We start from the raw sequence: 20,908 nt of genomic DNA, 5'->3' as shown, positions 1-20,908 counted from the left end.
ACAAGAGAGGACAATTCACAGCTTGGAAGAAGGTGGAAGGACTCAGCTATTAGAGAACTACTTCACTCTGCATTCTACTGGCAGAGTAGAAGGGAAATTTGTCAGTTACAGCAGCTTACTTCTAAAGCTGTAAGTAAACGAGCTGAGTGCTGCCCTTACAGTCGCCGCTCCGCCGACCTTATGACGTCACACACACGTGACCGTTCGCGCTCGATGCTTTCTGTCTCTGTGCAGCCGCCGTACGGCCTGTCGGCTGTGCCGTGCGGCCGCCGCCATGGATTACCGCGCTGAGGTGATGAGGCAGGCCGTACCGGGGCAGTTCGATGACGCGGAGTGCTCCGACGGGTATGTGCGCACGTAGCCGGACGCGGAGGGCGCTGGGCTTTAGCGAAGCGGGGCGGCCCCGCTGGAGCCGTTCGGGTTCTGTTTGGAGTGATGGGGGTCCCGCTGCTCGTTGCTAAAGGCCGTTCTCTTTCGTCCTGTCACCATTACTCGAGAGGTGAAGCCGCCTCTCGCCTCACCACAGCCTCCTTTCTGGTAGTTGTAGTGTGCAGTGAGGTCTCCACTGAGCCTTCTCTTCTCCAGGCTAAACAATCCCAGTTCCATCAACCGCTCCCTGTAAGCCCCCATGCTCCACACCTTTCATAGCCCTTCTCTGGACACACTCCTGGGCCTCCATGTATTTCTTGTAGTGAGGGGCCCAAAACTGAAGTACTCACAGCATTCAGTACTTTAGGTGGGTGAAGTGACAAGCATCTCCCAGAGAGCTAACATCCCAGAATTGCTTGCTGAGTTAGGTATACTGAACTTGTTGTAACCGTAACAACCACTTGTAGTTATATCAGTCTGTATTTGTTCCAAGTGACCTTGCAGAAGATGCAGAAATAATTCAGGAAGATGAGTTTGTTGAGAAATGCCGGTCAAGCTTGTGCAAAGGAATCAACATGAAGAAAGGAGATAGTGATGATGACAGTGTTGATGAAGAGGAAGAAGAAGAAGAAGATGATGATGACTGGGACTGGGATGATGAGATGGGAAGACTCATGAAGTGCCACACTGCTGCTGGATGCAATCAGCAGGTATGCTGAAGGCTATTCTCTCAGTAACAACAGTGTCTTAAAGCAGATGAGGCTAACCCAGAGGTTTTGTTCTGTTTAGTCCTGAGCATCAGTTCTAGTGGAAATTCATCGAGAGAAACCTATTTCTTTGTATCTGTTGTTGTGCCATGCTGTTTGTGTAGTCAAAGCTGTACTTGGCTTCCTTATCTTAAACCTTTTTGCTGGGTTCTCTGTGTCTTTGCAGTTTTCCTTCTGATCCCTAATTTTCTCAGCGTTTCATTCTTTGCTCACTCCTATCTCTGTTGATATTGCTTTTCTTCCTGGAATTTGTCCTTTTTCTTCCAAAAATTTTCTTCCAAAAATTTGTGATTTTTAAACTACTTCCCCGCTCTTCCCACTGAATGTTAGGACAGTATCTGCTTGTCACATTCATGAGTTATGCTTTGGACTGCATTGTTGTTTAACACTGACAGGCAGCTAGGTACCATGGAGCCACTGTATAGGTCTCTTCAGCAGGACAGGGAGGGGGAAGAAATGAAACAAAGGAAGAAAGAAAACAAGAGCCTTGTGGTTTTGAGATAAGAGGAGTTTAATACAAGAAAAAAAGCAAAGGCCATCTAGAAGCAGAAGGAGAAACAATTGTTCTCAACTTCCCATCACCAAACAATGTTCAGCTGCTCTTGGGAAGCAAGACCTCCATAAGTGTAGTGGTTGGTCAGGAAGACAAACACTTTGATAATGAAAGCATAACGTTGTATAGCATAGAATATTCTCTTGGTCAGTTTATGTCAACTGTTCTGGACGTGTCCCACCCCTCACCTGCTGGCCTTTGGAGGGGAAATTGGAGAGTCTTCATGCTGTGTCAGCACTGCTCAGCAATAGCCAAAACACTGCTGCAGTACCAGCGCTGTTAGAGCTACACACACAAAGCACAGTGTTGCATGGGCTACTGTGGGAGCCATATCCAACTCTTCCTAACAGCAGTAATAATACAGGTGGAAGAAAGTGCTGGAAGTGGGTGGATTTAGAAACTCTGTGCAGAATGTAAGGCCCATGAAGGTGTGAGAATTAGAGTCCTTTGTCCTCTCAGCCTGGCCAGTAGAGGTTCAAAATCTCTCTGGTATCAGTAACAGCATAACAGAATAGCTGAGATAAATGAGAGTGGTGCTGATAGTGGTATACTGTCTGACTCAAAGCACCTGTGTGATTTACTCTTGCTTATTAGCATTTTTTGCTGTCTGGTGTTGATGGAAAAAGTGTTCAGATACTGTGTTGTTTAGAGAAGACCGTCTGTTTAAAAGAAGAAACCGTCTTGGGAAGTTCTTTCTGTTCTTCATCTTCTCATTTTTTTTGTTCTTGTTTCTATCTGTTACTCCCTTTTATTTTAAAGATGAAAGAGTGTTTATAGTTTGCAGGTCAATTTTCGAAAGTAACCCTGAACTGGGGCACTTTTTGGAATCCATTTCCTCGCTCATTCTGGTTTTCTGCTTAGAGCTATTGGCACAGGTACTTGAGCTGACATTTCCAGTGGTATTGTCTGTATCTGAAGGGACTGTTTAGAGAAGGCAACTTACACTGACGAATCCTTTGTTTCAGGCAAATAGGCAGACCCCTAGTTGCTATTCAGCAAAAATGTCTACCCCTACAGACAAGGCTTTGAGGAAATTTGAACATAAAATTAATTTAGGTGAGTATAATTGTGTTGTCTTCTTCTAAGAAAACAGATACCACTCTGAAATTCTCAGGCTAATTCTGCTTGCTTTAAGCCAGAATTTACTGGAATGGCAGCTGACTGTTGCCAGATAATTATTAAGGGCTTTTGTGTACTTGAAATTGCCTTTAGTCTTTGCTAACCAGCTGTCATATTCCTTTTCTACCCCTTCAGAACCAGAGAATTCTTTTTCTCTTTACTTCCTCAGGTCACACAAAGTATTTGTTCCATAGCCTCTCTGTAGAAGCCCAAGCAAATTGTTTGGGCTGAGGGAGACTAGTAGCTTTCTGCTGCAATGCACTGGTCGTTCTCTAAAATGCTACTGCAACTCAGTTTCTTTAGAGGATTGAGGTTCCTTGTGGTATTAGTGTGGTACCTCATGCAGCGGTTACCTGACAGAATTTTTGAGACGAGATTTCTTTCCTTTCTTGTGTGCTTGTTTATTGTGTGATTAAAATGGCTGCTCTGCTCGGCCTGTTAAGAAAAGTTGTAGCTGTGAGTGGGGCTTTTTAATGGAACAGTAAATAGTTGCATTTCCTTCATAATTAAGTGGTTCTAAAATGAAGGCTGCAAAGAGTGGTACTGGTATGTGTAGCCAAACAGCAGTTTTATGTAGTTAACAGTCAAGCACCATTTTGAATATGCTGTGGGAACAGAAACTTGGAGACTGCTGTGTCCTCTGGCATTGGACTGGCTTAAGAGAAGGGCAGATAAGTTTAACAGTAAAATGTCATCCAAAGAACATTACTTCTGGTTGGCATTGCATCCCTAAGCTCATGAGACTACAATAGTTATGTTGTAGTCCTGCTTTGGAGTGTAGTCAGAGCAGATAGTTGGGTAAACTCATGTTTAACTAAACTTCTATGACGAGCTTCTATCTTCAGGCACCCAACTGGCTTGTTATACAGAGATCCATCTGTGTTTGAACATTGTGTTGTGGCATACTGACTGTCGGGAGAATTGCAGAAGCAATTCCAAACAGAAAAAAAATTTCTTTTCCTCTCCATATCTTATGTGTTTTTCAGATAAGCTGAATTTTGATGACTCTGTTATAAACAGAGTCACAGAAAAGTCTAGACAGAAGGAAGCAGACATGTGAGTATTACACTGTCTCTATACTCATTGATGTAATTTGAACTCAGAAGAGTTCTTCTTATTCCCTGGTTTGATCCTGAAATTTGAATAACTTTATTAAGGAAAAGAGAACCAACTTCTAAGCAAGCAGTCAGCATGCAGTTTGCATCTCAGTCTTAAACTTTTTTGATTTCCAGATCAGTTTCTTAAGTTATTCCACAGTTGTGATCTTCTTGTCCCTGAAATGGAGACAAGAAGCTATCTGTAACGGGGAGGAGCACTGATGCTTTTGGGCTTCTTTTTTTTTTTCTTGGAGAAAACTTTGCTGTTGTATGAACTGAGAGCCTTCTTTTTTGAGGCTGTCATCTTCTCTTTGTTTTACTTTATTAAAGTATATGTAGGTTTATATTGCTTTACTTTGTCTAGGTGCCGAGTCAAAGATAAGTCAGACAGAGCAACGGTAGAGCAAGTAAGTCCTTAATGCCTCATATTTCTCTTTTGACTGGAATAAATAATCTGGAATCTTGAAATCATTGGTAAAACAGCTGATGTAGGAGAAGCCTTGCCTTGGAATTCAGTTTCCCTTATCCTAAAGAAGCCTGTTGTTCCTCTCTTTCTTGTATGAAAGTTGTGCTTGCTCCCATAGCTGTTTTGGAGCTCATTTTTGTGCTTGGCATCATGATTTGATGGTATATGCAATGCAGAATTCCACTTTAAGCATTTATTGAATTCCGAGCATCAAACAGAAAATGCTGGGTTTGCTTTCTTCCCATTTTTCTTGAGGAAGGCTGAACTGTTACTGGCCCAAGGCCATATAGCTGCTCCATTTATGCCTGCTATACCATATTTTACCATCTGGTGCACATCTAAGTGGGAAATCATTCTCTTTAGTCTGTTGTGAAGCTAGCTCAAGGACATACACTCATTCTAATTTCTACTTTTTTTGAAATAAATTGAAGTATCGTTCTAGAATCATGGCAAAATCCAGTATGGCAGCTGTTTGAGCATCTTTTGATCCTTAAGAACAGCCTGATGTCATTGGTCCTTTAGTGTAGTACTAAGGAGGGGCTGTAGAAGTAAGCAAGCTTAATTCTCTTCATAGAGGGCACTTGTAGTGACTGTTCTTTGTTTAACTTGAGGTGTTGGACCCAAGGACCCGAATGATTCTGTTCAAGATGCTGAGTAGAGGTGTCATATCAGAGATCAATGGCTGCATCAGCACAGGGAAAGAAGTAAGTGTTGTTACCAATGATGTGACAGTCTATTTCTCAGCAAGCTAGGTAAGGTATGTACTGAAATGTTTAGTTTTCCTGCTGTTTTATTTGTTGCTCGGTAGGAAGTTATTTTAAGATGCAATTTATGTTAAAGGAAGTCAGTTTCCCTGATGATGAAGGATTTCTCAGAATACTTAAATTTGCCATTCATTCTCTGTTGCAACTGAAATTTTTTACAAACTCTGTGTATGTATAATATTAAACAGTGCTTGAAAGGCATGCAAATGTAGGTAGTTCTTCATAAGGTATTACTGCATGTGAATCATATCAGTTCTGCATCTCTCCAGGAGTGGGAGTATCTAATGATGTAACAAAATGCAGCTGAAAATACTGTTTTACAAAACTAGCATGTTTATGCACTGCTGTTATCAAGTTATATGACAGATAATTAAAACCAGACCAGAGTTTTCCAAGTAAATTAATAAATGGGTTTTGGGATGCTTTGTCTCTAGGCTGATCTGGTTTTCTTCCAGGTTCATGCATGCTGATTAAAGGCATGCTTCCACTCTGTGTAGTGGTGTCAACATGATATGCTTGGGCCGTGCTGTAGGGCCTGAGTAGTGCACGAGTTCCAGTTAATGTCTGCACAAAAGGGGTTGTTTCAAAATGTGGATGGTGTGGAATTCTCCAGTTTGTTGTTCCTTCTGTTCTGTGTGCATGCTCACACTGTTGCTGTCTTAGGTACTTATTTGTAAGCTGTCTCTGCTAGAAAGAGATTGCAATTGCATAAAATCTTACAGACTCAGCTGAGTGCCACATGGGGGCTGAAGTGCAGAGGCTTCTCAGATATCTTCCAGAATGTCAGAAGAAGAAAGCAGATTGTGTCAACTTAAGGCTTTTCGTCAGTGATGTTTCTTCCATTTTTTTAATCCAATAGGCTAATGTGTACCATGCCAGTACTGCAAATGGAGAGAACAGAGCAATAAAGATTTACAAAACCTCTATTTTGATGTTCAAGGATCGGGATAAGTATGTGAGCGGTGAGTTCAGGTGAGCTGGAGTTTGGCCTCATTTTGTTGAGTGGGAGAGGTTGTTTGAAAGGTGGTGAAATGATTAATACTGCATTGATTTGCTAAGGGTCCTCCTTATTTTTTATCTGTTTTAAGATTTCGTCATGGATATTGTAAAGGCAACCCAAGAAAAATGGTGAAAACATGGGCTGAAAAGGAAATGAGGAATTTAATAAGGTGATTCTTCCAGTTTTTATTTCATCATCAAAAGTAACAAATTGACATTACAGGAGATGTTCTTGTATTGCTTGGTCATGGATGTTACTACACTTTATGGTCTCTGGAGTATTCAGGAGAGTGTTTTAATCTTCCCTGTGGGAAAGAAGACAAGGGGGGGGAGAGATAAATCACAAAATGGCAAGGGTTGGAAGGGACCTCAAGGATCATGAATCTCCAACCCCCTCCCACATGCAGGGCCACCAACCTCCACATTTAATACCAGACCAGGCTGCCCAGGGCCCCATCCAACCTGGCCTTGAGCACCTCCTGGGACAGGGCATCCACAACCTCTCTGGGCAGCTGTTCCAGCACCTCACTACTCATAGTAAAGAACTTCCCCCTGACATCCAACCTAAATCTTCCCTCTTTCAGTTTAAAACCATTTCCCCTTGTCCTGCTGTTGTCTACCTTTGTAGAGTTGACTCTCCTCCTGTTGGTTTGTAGGCTCCCTTTAGGTACTGAAAGGCTGCAATGAGGTCACCCCGTAGCCTTCTTTTCCCCAGGCTGAACAGGCCCAGCTCCCTTACTCTGTCTTTGTAGAGGAGGTGCTCCAGTCCCCTGATCATCTTCGTGGCTTTCCTCTGGTCCCTCTCCAACAGCTTCCTGTCTTTCTTGTACTGGGGGCTCCAGACCTGGGCACAGCACTCCAGATGGGGCCTCACAAGAGCAGTGTAGAGAGGGACAATCACCTCCCTGTTCCTGCTGGCCCCTCCTCTTCTGTTGGAGCCCAGGATACCATTTGCTTTCTGAGCTGCAAGAGCACACTGCTGGCTCATGTTAAATGAAATAAAGATACTTCTCTCTCTGGCTTTGTGCTCTGAGCTCTTTGATGTGTACACTGACTTGACTGAAAAGAGAGGAGGAGCTAGAAACAGCTGCTGCTGAGTAACAGCACACTGTGTAACACAGGTTAATCCTAGATTAACAGTGCAAAGATTCTGTCTGACCCAGGGTGCTTAGAGAAGGATCAGTGCAGAATGCTTGTGGGGGTTTTTTTGCATTCAATTTTCAGTCTTTGTATCTACAAGTTCCTTGAGCAGAAGAGTTCTTACTGTGTCTGATGGTTAAAGCAGCAGAGCTGCTGTAGGTGCTATTGCAATGCAAATAGTAGAGTTAGTTTGTATTTATCTTTTTTTTATGATTTTGTTCCTGTATTGCAGGTTGAACACAGCACAAATACCTTGCCCAGAGCCAATTATGCTAAGAAGTCATGTGCTTCTCATGGGCTTTATTGGTAAAGGAGATAGGTATGTATCCTTTGAAAATTGAAATGGTTCTTCTTACTAGTAGCTTTCCACAAAGATTTGTACATAAAACATTAGTTTGTTTTTAACTATTTCTATAGGCCTCTGAATTTAACATGTTGCTCTTATGTGTGTGTGCCACCTGTAGAGTACCCAGATCTTTGCCAGCTACCACAGCAGAAAGTCTGCATGATTCTGGAACAATTCTAAGCAGAGAACAAGGGCTAGAGAGGTTTCCTAATTTCACCTGAAGATAATCATTTTGTAGAGCAAACAGTAGCATAGCCTGATTTCTTAGTTTATATTGGAAGCAGAGCTATGGTATCTTTGGCAAGCATGTATCAAGCTTTGCTGCCTTTCATGCTAATTTGCTTGATATGGAGTGAAAGAATCAGGTACAGCAATTAACATTGGTGGCTGTGATGAAGAAGAAGGAAAGTACTCACTTTCTGTTATTTCTGTTGCAATTTTAAGGCCTGCTCCTCTGCTGAAGAATGCTCAGTTATCTGACTCGAAAGTCCGGGAGCTGTACCTGCAGATCATCCAGTACATGAGAAGAATGTACCAAGATGCCAGACTTGTTCATGCAGATCTCAGTGAATTCAATATGCTGTATGTTTTTAACCTTTGAATTGTGACATCTGAAATGTATGTGTTGGCAGCATCTTTGCATAAATTTAGAGAGCACTAACCTGCCTGTGAGGGAGGGTGGAGTTCTTTTTGTGACTGTTAATCAATTTATCAATTATGTAGCTTTTAACCCAACCCCACACCGCTCTGGCTCTTGTATGTAAGATGCATGCTTGAGAAATACATTGAGTTTGTTTGCTGGCTCATAAGATTGAAACAGGCTTTGTTCCCTGTCCCTCCATAATCTGCCATGTAAGAGTGCAGGATTCAGTGCAGCCCTGCATGTTTGTTCCACAGGTACCACAGTGGGGATGTGTACATCATTGATGTCTCTCAGGCAGTGGAGCATGACCACCCACATGCATTGGAGTTTCTGCGAAAGGATTGTGCCAATGTTAATGGTGAGCGGGCTGCTCTTGTGTGCTTGTTCTGATAGATGATTTTGTCAGTGTTTTCTCTGTGAGTGTGTTTGTTTTTAAGAAGGTGAACTGTATTCTTTCTTCCATTCTTTGAGTTATATACAACTCTGTAGAAGCTGCCTGCTCTCCTTCCTAGGTTCTTACGGGTTGTTCAGGGTGCTGTCTTCTATGCCAAGTTCAGCAGACAGTGCAGCCTATTTTGCTAGAAATCATCTGCATCTCAGATTTACAAGAGAAAGAAGAGGTCAGAGTCCTAGTCTGCAGCAGTACCCACACTGATCTTCCCTTACATTTGAAAGACTGTGCAGGCATACTGATCTGTGTCCTTCTGTGAGTGTGTAATCCACAGCTGGAATTCCTCAATTGGCAAGAGTTGTATCACAAAGTTCCTTTCCCTTTTTTTGTCAGGTCAGATTAGAAGGTAAAGGCATAGAGTAATTTATTAGAGGTCGTAGACTTGTAGTACTTTTGATTAACAGGGTACCTTATCATAATATTTGTGGCTAAAAAAAAAAAAGTTAACTTCATGGGAGTGTGCTTATGTTGTGCAAGAGAAAAAGATGTTCTGGTAGTCTGTGTTTCTGCCCAAGAACATGAAATCTGTCACAGCAGGCTGATTTTCCCTCCCCCCTTTCTTTACTATGATTTTTCCAATTGTACAGAGACATCTGAAAGTCTGAAGAAATTGTGTACGCTTTGCTGTGTATTTCTCAATACTCAGTATGCTAATTGTTCCTTTTTCTTCCTTTCTTCTTTGCCCTCTCCATTACTCCCTTCTGACTCAGACATTTGCACCCTTGCTCTTTTTTTAATGCTTTTTTGGCTTGTTTTCTTTAAATGCTATTGCCACAGTGACTTGCAGCGTTCTTGGTTGTTTTTCTTTTCTGCCACTGCAGCTTAATCTGTGCAGTTCTACAGAGGCTGTAAAAGACACCTTCTAGCTGTGGGCATTGCTAAGACTTGTGGTTCCATGAGCACGGAGAGCTGCCACCAAACTAATTTTTTTTTGTTGTTTGTTCTGTGATTAATTTCTCATGGGGGAGATATCTTCTAAGATCGTTAGTAGGGAGCAATTACTAAGTAGTCCATAGTGTGTTTCACTGCTGTTTTTCAGTACTGAAAATCATTTATGCTTGCCTCAAGAAAGCAATTCTGAGCATGGTAACAGAAAAATTCCAATATGTTCATGTGTCCCGTGTGTTCTTCCATTCAGGTGGATTATAAGCAGGCTGTACTGTTTCAGTGGGTATTTTAGATGCTCTTTGACAGAAGTTTGAGGTCTACATTCCTTATTTGAAATACATTTTTCATCTCAGCCACTGCAACTATTTATTTTTATCTCAAATTGTTTACTTCCTTCTCTTCATCCCCTGCTCTATTTAGCGTGGTTCCTACTGAAGTTGATTTGACTTAACAGTTAACTCACTTTGTTTCTTCCAGTATTTATCACTTTGGGAAAATTATGCTGTTATGTTGTTGTAACTATCACTGCTGCATGTATTGCACAACACTTACAGTTTTTTGTCTCTGCCCTTGATTTCTGATAGGCTTTTTCCAGAAGCACAATGTTGCAGTGATGACTGTGAGGGAACTGTTTGAGTTTATTACTGATCCTTCTATCACAAGTGAGAACATTGATGACTATCTGTCAAAGGTAAGGCCACATGGCATTGTTGCTCACGTAGATAGACTTGAATGATAAACTCAGAACTAGTTCAGACCCCTTCGTTTTGTGTGCCCTATGTCCTGCTGTTGAAGTTGGCTGGTAAATGAGATGCTGGATGTTTGCAGGGTGGGCTGAGTGGAGAAAGGGGTGACTCGAGCAACGTCACTTGGGGGAGAATGGTTTTTTAAATGGTTTTAAACTGAGACAGGGGAGGTTTAGGTTGGATATTAGGAGGAAGTTTTTCACACAGAGGGTGGTGATGCACTGGAACAGGTTGCCCAAGGAGGTTGTGGATGCCCCGTTAATAAAGCAGATCTGCTGTTGTACGTGTACTTGCAGCAACGTTGGTTACCATTAGGTGTCGCTCGAGGCATTGCTATGGGGAAGTTTTGTGAGTGAGACCGAAGTGCGGGGAGAAATACATACAGATGGGAATGGTTAGTTGGATGAAACGATGCGATTCTAAAGAGTGATAACTGTATTGTTTTGTATTTCTGTAGGCAATGGAAATAGCATCAAAAAGAACAGAGGAGGAGAGATCCAGCCAAGATAAAGTGGATGAGGAAGTGAGGATTTCTGTTCCTGCTATGAAATCAAAATTAGCCTGTCCTCTTCTGAACAGTGAAGACTGTTCTGTTTTATTTGGCAAAATGCACCGTTGATAAACAAAACACTGTGATGCTGATATGTCCTGAACTAGTTGAGATATGAAGGATTGAGGGATGTAGTGTATAAAAGCTTAAGTGACATTGATCATGTGCTAAAAAACAAATACTCAGTTACCTAAACTGGTGTGTTTGCTTGTAGCTAGGTCCCTTGATGAATCTTCCACTTCAGGTTTGGTTTAAAAACAAATAAAACCCAGCTAAGTAGAAGTCTGGTTGTGTCAGTGTTTTTGGACTGCTGATACACAGACCAGGAGAATTCACATCATATTCAGATACATGCATTGACCAAATTGCCTGTCTGCCATTGTTCCCAGTGTACTTCAGTTCTTCCTCATACTATTTCCCTCCCTTGCTTTTACATACAGCAGGAGCCATCTTACATCTTTTCTGCTGGTATTTTTGAAAACTGCTAATGTTCTGGGAAGTCTTGATGTAAGATGATGTGAAGATGAAACAATCTTAATTTGTTTTTTTAATCTTGCCTGTCCACTGAGAAGAGTTTAAAAACCAGCAAATCACACCACACACAAATAAAGCAACACCTTAGTGTTGGGCAGTGCTTATGTCAGCAAGAACCTCTTTGTTCTAGTTCACCCAGCATTTAATACTGGAGTCTGTGTTGCTTGATATACCAAAGACATTTTCTCTTGGGGCTCTGTAGGTTTTACTGACTGCTTCTGGTTCAAAATTGACCGGTTAAAGGTTTTCATTTCCAGAGATCTCTTGAGCATACAACTCCTTTTGAATTAGCTGGTCAGATGTTAGTGTTTTTTTATTATAAGTACTTTTTAGCAAACAGTTTATCCCTTTGCACATGTGAATGTACTGTCCTGTAAGAGACGGTTAAGTAATAGCGAAGTTCAAGTTCACTCTCAGAGTTCTCAGTTTAGCTCAACTAGCTTGTACCACTTCTCAGAAGAACAGATGATTTAGAGCACACTCTTTGGAGACAGGGTCTGTGCTGTCTGCACAACACTTAGTCTAGTAGTTAAGCAGTTAAGTGTGCTTAGTTTGTTCTAGGATTGAATTGATACTGTGGAAGAGAAAAGTAAAATACTTCAGTTTGCTGCAGGATGCTCTGAAAACGATACCCTGACAAATTTTAATGCGTTGTCAATGCTGCAGTTAGTCCTGCACCAGTATAGTACTGTAACTCCTTTTTGAGTTGGAGTCTATGTTGAAGCAGGAACTATTGCATAAAGACATTAAGTTGTATCAGCATGTTTTAATGGAATTGCCTCCTGAGAGCTTTGCAAACATAACAGTAAAAACATTGGGGAAAATTCGTAGAATATGAAACTCAAATTGGTTGAGAGGAAGTTGGGAGGATTGGAGAAGTTCCTGTGTGGCTGCTAGTAATGGTACTAACATAGGGGCCTTGTTAACCATGAGCTGCAATGGTGTGTAGGTTGCATGTGAAGAATCTGTTCCAGCAAAATAAATAGTAATAAGCTGCAGTTCAAAAGGTGGTGTGACTTCATGTTTGTTCTGAGCTTCTCTAAGCTATGAAATCTCTTGTGGTTATTCCTTTAGTGATGCTTAATTAGTATGGAAGAACATCATGAAACTATATAAATGACTGAATCTGTTTTCCCTTTGTTTTCCTAGGTGTTCAAGAAGGCTTACATACCTCGAACTTTGACTGAAGTTAAAAACTATGAGAGAGATGTGGATATAATGATGAAATTGAAAGAAGAGGATTTGGCATTGTGTGTTCAGCAAGATAATGTGAGTGTGTCTGTATAGTGTAGAATACTGAATCTAGTGCCATACTTCCAATTCTCTGGTTAGTACTGATGCTTGCACTGCTATCTTTGAGACTCATTTTCCTTGGGTATAAAGATGTAAGGCTTGCATTTTGGTAAAAATAATTTTCTTTCTGTGTCTCTGAATGTAGATTCTCTACCAGACCGTGACAGGATTGAAGAAGGATTTGTCTGGTGTTCAGAAGGTGAGAGGGCCTCTTTGAAATCCTTCATTGTATCCATTTTCATAAAAATACTTAAAGGAATACAGAGAATGCTTCATCTTGCAGCTGAGACCATGGAACAAGCCTTTTGTCTATGGAGTGACTGTTTCTGCCCGTTATGTGGCAGTGGTGTAGACTAAATGGAAATAAAAATCAGGGAAGGGATCAGGCTGCAGCCCAGTTTCTAGTGTTTAAGAGTAAGTGTGTTTTGCAGTGTAGATGTTTGTGTTTGCACTAAAGCATGTCTGCAGAGGCCCCAAGGTAGATTTTGGTATGATCCAACTGTAATTAAAAATTGGCTTTCATCTGTGTTAGCAAATTGCTGTATAACTTATGGAAATCAGTTTGGGAGTGTCAATACATCTGTGCTGTGAGCCCTAACCTTAAAGTTCCTGTCTTGTATATTTTAGATATCCTATTCTTAGTTTGAATTAACCTCTTTTTGACTCTTCTTGAGACTCAGTGATAGCTGTAGTAATAGAGAAAATGACACAAGTTTGCTCACGGGTTTCTTTGTACAAGATTATAGATATATTTTCTTCAATATGTATGTGTATATATTTTACTCCTAGGCTCCAGAGTTTAGGTTTGAGATAAACTCCCTCTTGATACATCTTGCAGATTCCTGCACTTCTAGAGAAGAAGACGGATGAGTCAGAAACAGGCTCTGATGATGATGGTGGCAGCTCAGAGGACTCTGAGTCAAGCTGTAAAGAATTTCGGCATCCCAAAGATCTTTCTGCTGTAGTTGCTATGGATAAAAAGGTCAGTTGTGGGAAAAAAAATGTACAATTTTTGACATCTGCCCCCGTGACAGGAAAAATCTACACCTCGTTTGTCCTACTTGTAGTCTGAAGCAAGCTGTGAGCTTTTTCCTGTCTGAAGAGCAAGAGCAGAGAAAGCAAATTTCATTATGGATGCTTTATTAATGATGTTTTTGTCAAGAGGAACATTATACCATAGCATTCTCTAGCCTAAACAAAGCTAGAAGAGAGATCTCTGCAGAGAGCTTTAGGGTATGCAAAGCAGAGCTTAGTGAAACCTGGGCAGATCTTCAGTCCCTCTGGCTAACCTTCCAGCTTTGGTGTGCAGGTTGGTGGATGTGGCTCCTGGTGAACCACCCTTTGTCCAGGAAACTGAGACTACCTGATGCAGCTGGAGACTTGGTGACAATGTCTGTACTACAGTGGCTTTTGTCATACTGTTGGTACAGGCTGACAAGCATTGCTGCAGGGAGAAGACTGAAAGCAGATGTGCGAGGGAAATAACGTGTTTTACAGGTTTTGTTTTCCAAACTACAGAATAAATATCCTTAGTTCTTGTGATGCTTTTCTGTGGAGTCACCCCCATGGGTGAGAGCCTGGTGGCAGCTTTTTAGGTGCTGTGCAAAAGAAAGATGAAACTTGCCAGCTTAAGGTATTAGAGTTGTGGGGGTTTGTTAGATTTGTGGGTGTGTTTATATTTTTTTCTTTTCTCCCTTAGGAAAGATAATGGATTTCAAATCCATGAAATAAAATGGCAGTGCTCTTTTAGATGCTTTTTGTACTAATCTAAAGCTACTGCCTTCCAGATCTGAAGCAGGGAGGTCTTGGTCACTTCTCAGCCTTATGGATAAGTCTTTACTGTCTAGCAGGAATTCCAGTGTATTGCAGTCACGTAGCACCCTTTCTAGCCAATCCTGATGATGATTGGATTGCTCTGAGTTACCAGCAGTTACTAGATCACTATTTTTGTTTGAGTAAAAACACATCCTACCATAGCCCCTAGGGGTAGCAGAAAACTTGGATCAGGCTTTCTATTGGAATCTTTGCTATAAATAGCATGAGTTGAGTGCATCTTGTTGCTTTTCTTCAAAGGCTGCATGAAAGTCAGGTTTTAACTAGTTTGAATTTTGTACTGTCATTACCAGTGTGCAATTCCACCCTCATATTATGCTTCCTTTCTCCTTTCCTCTCTCCCTCTCAAAGTTATTTTCATTAGACCTGCATTTTTGATGTGATGTATTAATTAACTTAGATTGATAGGCCTGCTCAAACCTCCTATTCCTGCTGGCTTTGAATGAATGGTGTTTTGGTTCTTCATAGGAGAGGAAAAAGATGGTTAAAGAAGCCCAAAGAGAAAAGAGAAAAAACAAAGTCCCAAAGCATGTGAAGAAGCGGAGAGAGAAGACTGCGAAAATGAAGAAGGGCAAATAAGATCAACTTTGGCTTGGGAAAAGGACTGATTTGTTTCTAGTTAATGAGTCACTTTCTTTTATAATTAAAAATCCTTTATTTACGTCATACAGTACTAACTGTGAGGGTGGTCTCAGTGGCAGTGTGGTGTGATTATTTGACCAGACTTTATGCTGTGGCTCTAGCAACAGGAAGGAACAAATTCAACGCATTTGAGCTTTTAAAAATCCTTCTCAAGATTCAGCTTGTTGTTAAACTCGCATTGATTTGTTTGTGGCATCTTCGTCTCCTGTCTTACACTGTGTGTGTGCTGGTTCATTTTGTTCCAGAGCGTTGATTTGATTCAAACAGATTCTTGGAGGAGGGGGGAACAACAAAGATGGGAAAACTACTTCAAGTAAAGGCCTGTGCTTCTGTGCTGTGAAGGCAGCAACTTAAGCTAGCTGTCTTCTGCAGGCTGTTGCAGCTATCTGCAGGTAACCTTGCTGCCTCTATGCTTTCATCACCTTTTGATGTTATCTTGCTGAAAGCTGAATTTCATGATTTGGGATGCAACTTTTCTCACTGCCCTGTTCCCTTTTGAAGCAACCAGACAGGCATGCCTAAACAGACTAAAGCTGTGATATTTCTGTGTGTGTTGACCCCAGCATGGGGCAGTGTTGCTCTTAAGGAAAGTAGGACACACCTTTTTGTAGGCTGGCCAAATGAATATTGGACATCAAGATTGCATTTGTTCAAATTCAGGGTGGAAAAGCTGTCGTGGGAGCTGTTTGTGGTGTGCCTCAGCACTACCAGTCCATGTGCTAAGGTGCATATAGGGTGGAGCTGGCAGAGTTTGAAGAGTCCTTTGTGTTGGAGCAAAGGTGCCGTATTCAAAACATCCCACCTCTTCTCATGGCAGCAACTTGGGCCGCTGAGGCTGACAGAAGCCTTGAGAGAGGTGTCGTCCTTGTTCATCAGTCACCTTTCCCTGCTGTCAACAGTTTCAGGACTCCCTGTGCCAACACAGACAAGGGCTCTGAGTTCAGTTAAAAAAAAAAATCTTTTTTTTTTGTTTTCCCATTTTAGGGGTGGAGTTGATGCCCTGGGGATTACACTTATGGGACACACGTTGTTTGATGATAGAAGAAGGCTGTTATCCATCAGCAGGCATCAAGCAATGATGGGTTGGCCAGAGGCAGGGTGAAGCTTCCTTCTCTATTCTTTCCCTTCCGCACCCATAAGAGATTGTGGGATGGTCACAGGCAAAGACTGAGATGTTGGCCAATTGCACACATGGTTGCTCCACTAAGGAGCACATTTCCTCAAAGAAATGTGGGCTGCTTGCACTTCTCAGCTTGACCTCTACAACCCCTTCTGTTCCTTTGGTTAGAATTGTGGTCAGTGCTTCCAGACACCTCCCTCCTTTTCTCCCTGTCCCCACAGGGACTGATAGACTGTTACATACATGTTTATGTAAGTGAAAATGGGATTGCTGGAACATGTTGGGAAGCAAGACTGGTTTTGCCTCAGCAAGTAGGGATGTTTGTTGGGAGCCCATGGAAAAACACATGCAGTTTGGAAAATGACATTACATAGGGTGCAAAGAAGGTGACTGCCTCTAACTTGGTAGTGAAGGAAGGGAGGGGCATAAGACCTATGTTCTGAGATGAGCAAGTACTGTTGATGGCAAAATTAGTCCTACTAGCTGCATTAATGTATTTTCTGCTTTTGCTTTCCATCATGGGAATTGTGTAGTAACTATCAGGCAAGTTGGCTGTCATTATATCTGCAGTTAATATGGTTGGTGGTTGTCTTGAATGCAAAAAGTCTTGTGCACTTTGCCATTGGATCACATTGTATCAGTCACTCTTCTCACAAACTAACAGCTCTTTGGTATATCAGTGATAACATCCATGTTTCATGAAAGTGATGCACTGGGAAGTGAGGGGGGGAGACTGGAGGTGTTAGCAGGGAGTTGTGTCCCTTCTGTTGCTTTCTTCTAGCACAGAGTTGTGCACTGGGCAAACCTCAGTGTGTTTTGTGAAATGGGCCAAGGCTGAGTGAATCTCTGACAAACTGCTCTAAGTTCAAGTAGGCCACTAGTGGGCTTCTCTGCTAGAAAATTGGTTCGTGGCTGGCTGTGAGGTTGGGGTTGCCAGATGCAGAGGCAGCCCCATTTTCTTTGGGAACTCTGAAGATGAGGATAAATACTGGATCTTGGTGTTGCGCCTGGAAGCTACTGAGCCAGGGTGTGTGTGCCACTGAGGGCTTTTGCCTTCCTTACCTGAGGAAGCACTTCAGAAAATGGAGGCTGCTGTGATCAGGGCTTGAGGGAAGAACTGTCCCAGCTCACATAGCCTTGTCTCCCCTCCAGGCTGCGTTGCAAAGCCTGATCAAGTTTGCCCAGCTCTAGCCATCTGGTAGTGTGAAGGTGAGCCTGAATCAGCTGTTTAGGAGCATTGCTTGCAGCTGTGTGCAGCAGGACTACCTGAGAAGGCTATGCAAAGCTGACTTTCTGCCTCAGGTGCTTTTCTCTAGGTATGTAGTCTAGGTATTTGCAAAGCATCTGTGGAGGAGCATGCACAGATGAGGAGCACAGAAGAGCCTGTGTTTTGCAAGTGCAGGTGACCTGAGGATAACTTGCAGCTGGGAATGCATTTGTTGAGGTGGGCTGTGAGAGCAGTTCATGTGCCCTGGCTACTGCAGGCTTGAGGTGTGGAGAAGTCCACAGGCACTGGGTGGGCCAGAAGCACTTTGGGCAAGGGCCATGAGGTGAGCCTCCTTTCTGGTGAACTCTGTAGCAGGAAATAGGCTATTAAAGATACATCAGGGACACACAACTACCTAATGACGTTAGTCTAGTGGTAGGTGGAGTAGATGAGAAGGACTGGCATTTGTTTGTATCCTGTACTAAAGAAAAAACTGAATATCCTATGCTAGTTTGAACTTGAAAGCTATGTTGTATGGACATCAGTGTATGATTAGGTAGGGTGTTTTTTTCCTGAATAATAGGATCTGAAGAAGCCTGCTTGCTTTGCATTTGCCGTAGCAACATGTTTATTGCATACTCTGTCACTGTTATCTCTGCAGGTGGAGTATTGCTAGGGTAGGAATGCCAGTACCTCCTATAAGAACTGGGTCACAAGCAGCTAAGGTAATGCTGCTGCTTCACGCTTCCTCTTTTTCTTCCTCTCTCTTATGGAAGTTACTGATAGGGCTCTGGGATCTCCTGTGGGCTGTGGGAAGTGTAACACCCCTGTGGAGCAACATGAGTGAACAAACTGTGTAGAGGTTGGCCATGGGTAACTGGTGGGCTGTGGCTGCTGCAGATGGCTGAGATGGGTTACAGCAGTGCTGAGGCTGATGTGATAACTATCCCTTAGGCGGAGAGAATTCCTTTCTGTTGACCGCAGATCTGCTGCTCCTTCATTCTATTGCTCACAGGGTATTCAAGTGTCAAAATGTAGCATCCAGATGAGTTTCTTTCCCCCTTCTGAATGAAAACATCTGCACTGCTGTCATGACTTGAACTCAAGCTGCTTTGTCACCGTGGCTTTGGGAATGTTTCTGTAAGCAGGACTGTATATTGTCTGACACGTTTGTCAAAGTATGCATGTTTTGTTATCTGCGTTCTCTGAAAATGGATGGGAACGCAGTTCTGTCAGGCAATTGGTATGAGTTTTTACAGCTGCAAAAGAAACAGCACGGCTAACTGAACTGCTTTAACACTCTTTTTCTGGCTAAAATATAAAGACTAAATATCTGAAGTACCACCTATGAAATCAAAACACCCATATGTGAAATGTTCAATTGGAGAATCAGGTGGGGTATTTAAGAGAGGACTATAGCCTTGTCTGGGGGAAGTGTAGTGAAGAAGACCACATCCTAAGGCTGGTATTTAGTTCTGCTCAGAACATGAACCCACAGGGCATGCTTCTGTCCCCTGGTCTGGTGCTGTGTGTGCCATCAGCTGCTATGTGAGGAGGTTGTGGTAGCATCACCCATGGTCATCCCAAGACTGGTGGCTCAACCCTGTGGTGTCAGTGCAGGGAGGAGTACAGTCAAGGCGAGAGCTGAGGCTCCTCACTTTGGACAGGAGAAAGTGAAAAAGCAGGATGAGAGGCTTAAGGAATTATGGAAACAGCAAAGAAAGTTAATGCTCAAGTGTTGTTCACCAAACCCTGCGATAGTAGTTAAAGGAAACTTAACCTGGTGGAGGGTTGGTTTGAAGCAGATACAAGTACTTTTCTTGGGACAGCCCACAACAATGCAGATAAGCAGAGGTTGAAAGTCAGCTCTCTAATGCTGAGGTGCTGTTAACTTTTGTAACTTTGTATTTTTAGACAGACTGAACATGTGGAAGGCGTCAGATTCTCAGATATGGGTCAGATACTTGGAGAGATGCATTTCTTGGAATTCACAGCCAAAAGATCTAGTGATATTTGAAAGCATACGTCATACAGTGGAAGTATTTACAACTGCTATCAAAGACAAAAGCATAAAAAAGCAATTTAGTCCTATTGTAGGACATTCCAGAGCAGTTCTCAACTGCCAGTCACTGAGCCTCAGTGGGAGGAGAGGAGTAAGAAGGAAGTACTCTCAGCAGGTATCTTCTGTTCCATAAAAGTTGATCTGTGAGGTGTCTGAGTTTTCTTTTTTCCCCACCCTGTCCATCTTCCTAAAATGTAGTATGGCCAATTTGCCTTCTGAACTGTTGTGAAACTGCATCTCGGTTCTGAGGACTTCAGCAGTCCTTCAGTCTGACACTGATTTGTTGCTTCTCCATGCTGTGGGTCTTACAGTACATAGCAATAGAAGGACTGGGAGGTGGAGGTTGTGGATTTAGTTTCCCCATTGTGAGGCCAGTAGAACCAGCTTTGCATGTAAGGAGCGGCTGCTTAGAGAGTTTTCATTTCATTTCTGTGCTAAAATATTTTGGTTGAACAATACAAAACTAGCTGTGGCAGGCCTCTATAGCTCAGGCACGCTTGCTTTTGGCATGTGTGCCCAGACAAGAGTCGCAGTGATGGTCCCTCAAGATATGAAAGAAGTGAGGCTGCTGTTTTCTGAGGATGAATGTGCCGTGCAGCTTTTGTTCATGGCCGGTTGAGATGCTACTGATGTATGGCTGCAGAGGTGGAAGAGGATTCCATGAACATTCCATTACTTTATTTAGCAATGGGGTGTTGTAGAGGTGAGGCACCAATACAGAACATGTTGAGTGCTTCTCAGCGTATCCTTAAACCTATGGGATGCTCCCTGGGGATGCTTGCAGAATGATGAGAGACTGCAGTGGTTGGAAAGTGTATGGAGGTCTCCCATCTGTTTACATGGAATTGCCTGTCTCCATTTCTTTACAGAGAAAGTATTTGGACACTCAGTGAGCGAGGAAGCACTCAGAAATGGTTTTGCCACTTTTAATGAAATTTAAGATGCTGTTTGGTAAAGAGCATCACAGATAATTTAAATACAGTAAGCTGAACGAGAACTCATTTCTGAGTTTCTATGGCATTGCTGTAAAAAATAAATACATAAATCTGTAACTTGCTGTTTTTACAGTTGTACTTTTTGTCCTTCTACAACACCGATAGACTTTGGAAGCAGTACCACTGAGCTCTACCTTAGTGTCTCATGGCTTTCCTTGTCTTGATGTGATCTTACTTCCTTGTGCTCATTTTCATATCCTCTAGAGGGAGAAGTAAGCTGCTCAGGCTGTTGGAAGGTCTGCTGAGAATGAATTAGTGTATGAACAGTGCTAATGATGTAAATTTTGATGGATCTGTATGTGGCACCTAAGCCTTTTAGTTCTC

The 20,908-nt window shown here is 42.3% G+C and overlaps 1 protein-coding gene across 2 annotated transcripts; it reads left to right on the top strand.

Annotated features, from left to right (window-relative positions):
• Positions 1-223: 223 nt before the first annotated feature.
• RIOK1 (RIO kinase 1) lies at positions 224-16,145 on the top strand. Of its 2 annotated transcripts, none has more exons than XM_042870043.1 (17): positions 224-345; positions 874-1,079; positions 2,655-2,745; positions 3,795-3,864; positions 4,270-4,312; positions 4,983-5,075; positions 5,995-6,107; positions 6,224-6,304; positions 7,507-7,593; positions 8,065-8,202; positions 8,518-8,621; positions 10,187-10,293; positions 10,806-10,871; positions 12,582-12,701; positions 12,871-12,924; positions 13,564-13,707; positions 15,027-16,145. In XM_042870043.1, the coding sequence occupies exons 1-17, from the start codon at positions 324-326 to the stop codon at positions 15,135-15,137; spliced, it is 1,650 nt and encodes a 549-aa protein (XP_042725977.1). In that variant the 5' UTR covers positions 224-323; the 3' UTR covers positions 15,138-16,145. The 2 variants fall into 2 exon arrangements, with proteins under 2 accessions (XP_042725977.1, XP_042725976.1); XM_042870042.1 differs by having other exon boundaries at positions 863-1,079.
• The last annotated feature ends 4,763 nt before the right edge of the window (positions 16,146-20,908 follow it).

This window comes from Lagopus leucura, unplaced genomic scaffold (assembly GCF_019238085.1).
Source record: "Lagopus leucura isolate 7727_CA_CO unplaced genomic scaffold, USGS_WTPT01 Super-Scaffold_100002, whole genome shotgun sequence".
Lineage (NCBI taxonomy): Eukaryota > Metazoa > Chordata > Aves > Galliformes > Phasianidae > Lagopus > Lagopus leucura.
This window is presented reverse-complemented; position numbering and strand designations above follow the sequence as displayed.

Bases quoted from the DNA above. Each gene is read 5' to 3' on its own strand.
- RIOK1 (XM_042870042.1), top strand. From the start codon at position 275: ATGGATTACCGCGCTGAGGTGATGAGGCAGGCCGTACCGGGGCAGTTC. The intron at 7,594-8,064 runs GTATGTATCCTT...TGCAATTTTAAG, and splicing joins TTTATTGGTAAAGGAGATAG to GCCTGCTCCTCTGCTGAAGA. The intron at 8,622-10,186 runs GTGAGCGGGCTG...GATTTCTGATAG, and splicing joins GGATTGTGCCAATGTTAATG to GCTTTTTCCAGAAGCACAAT.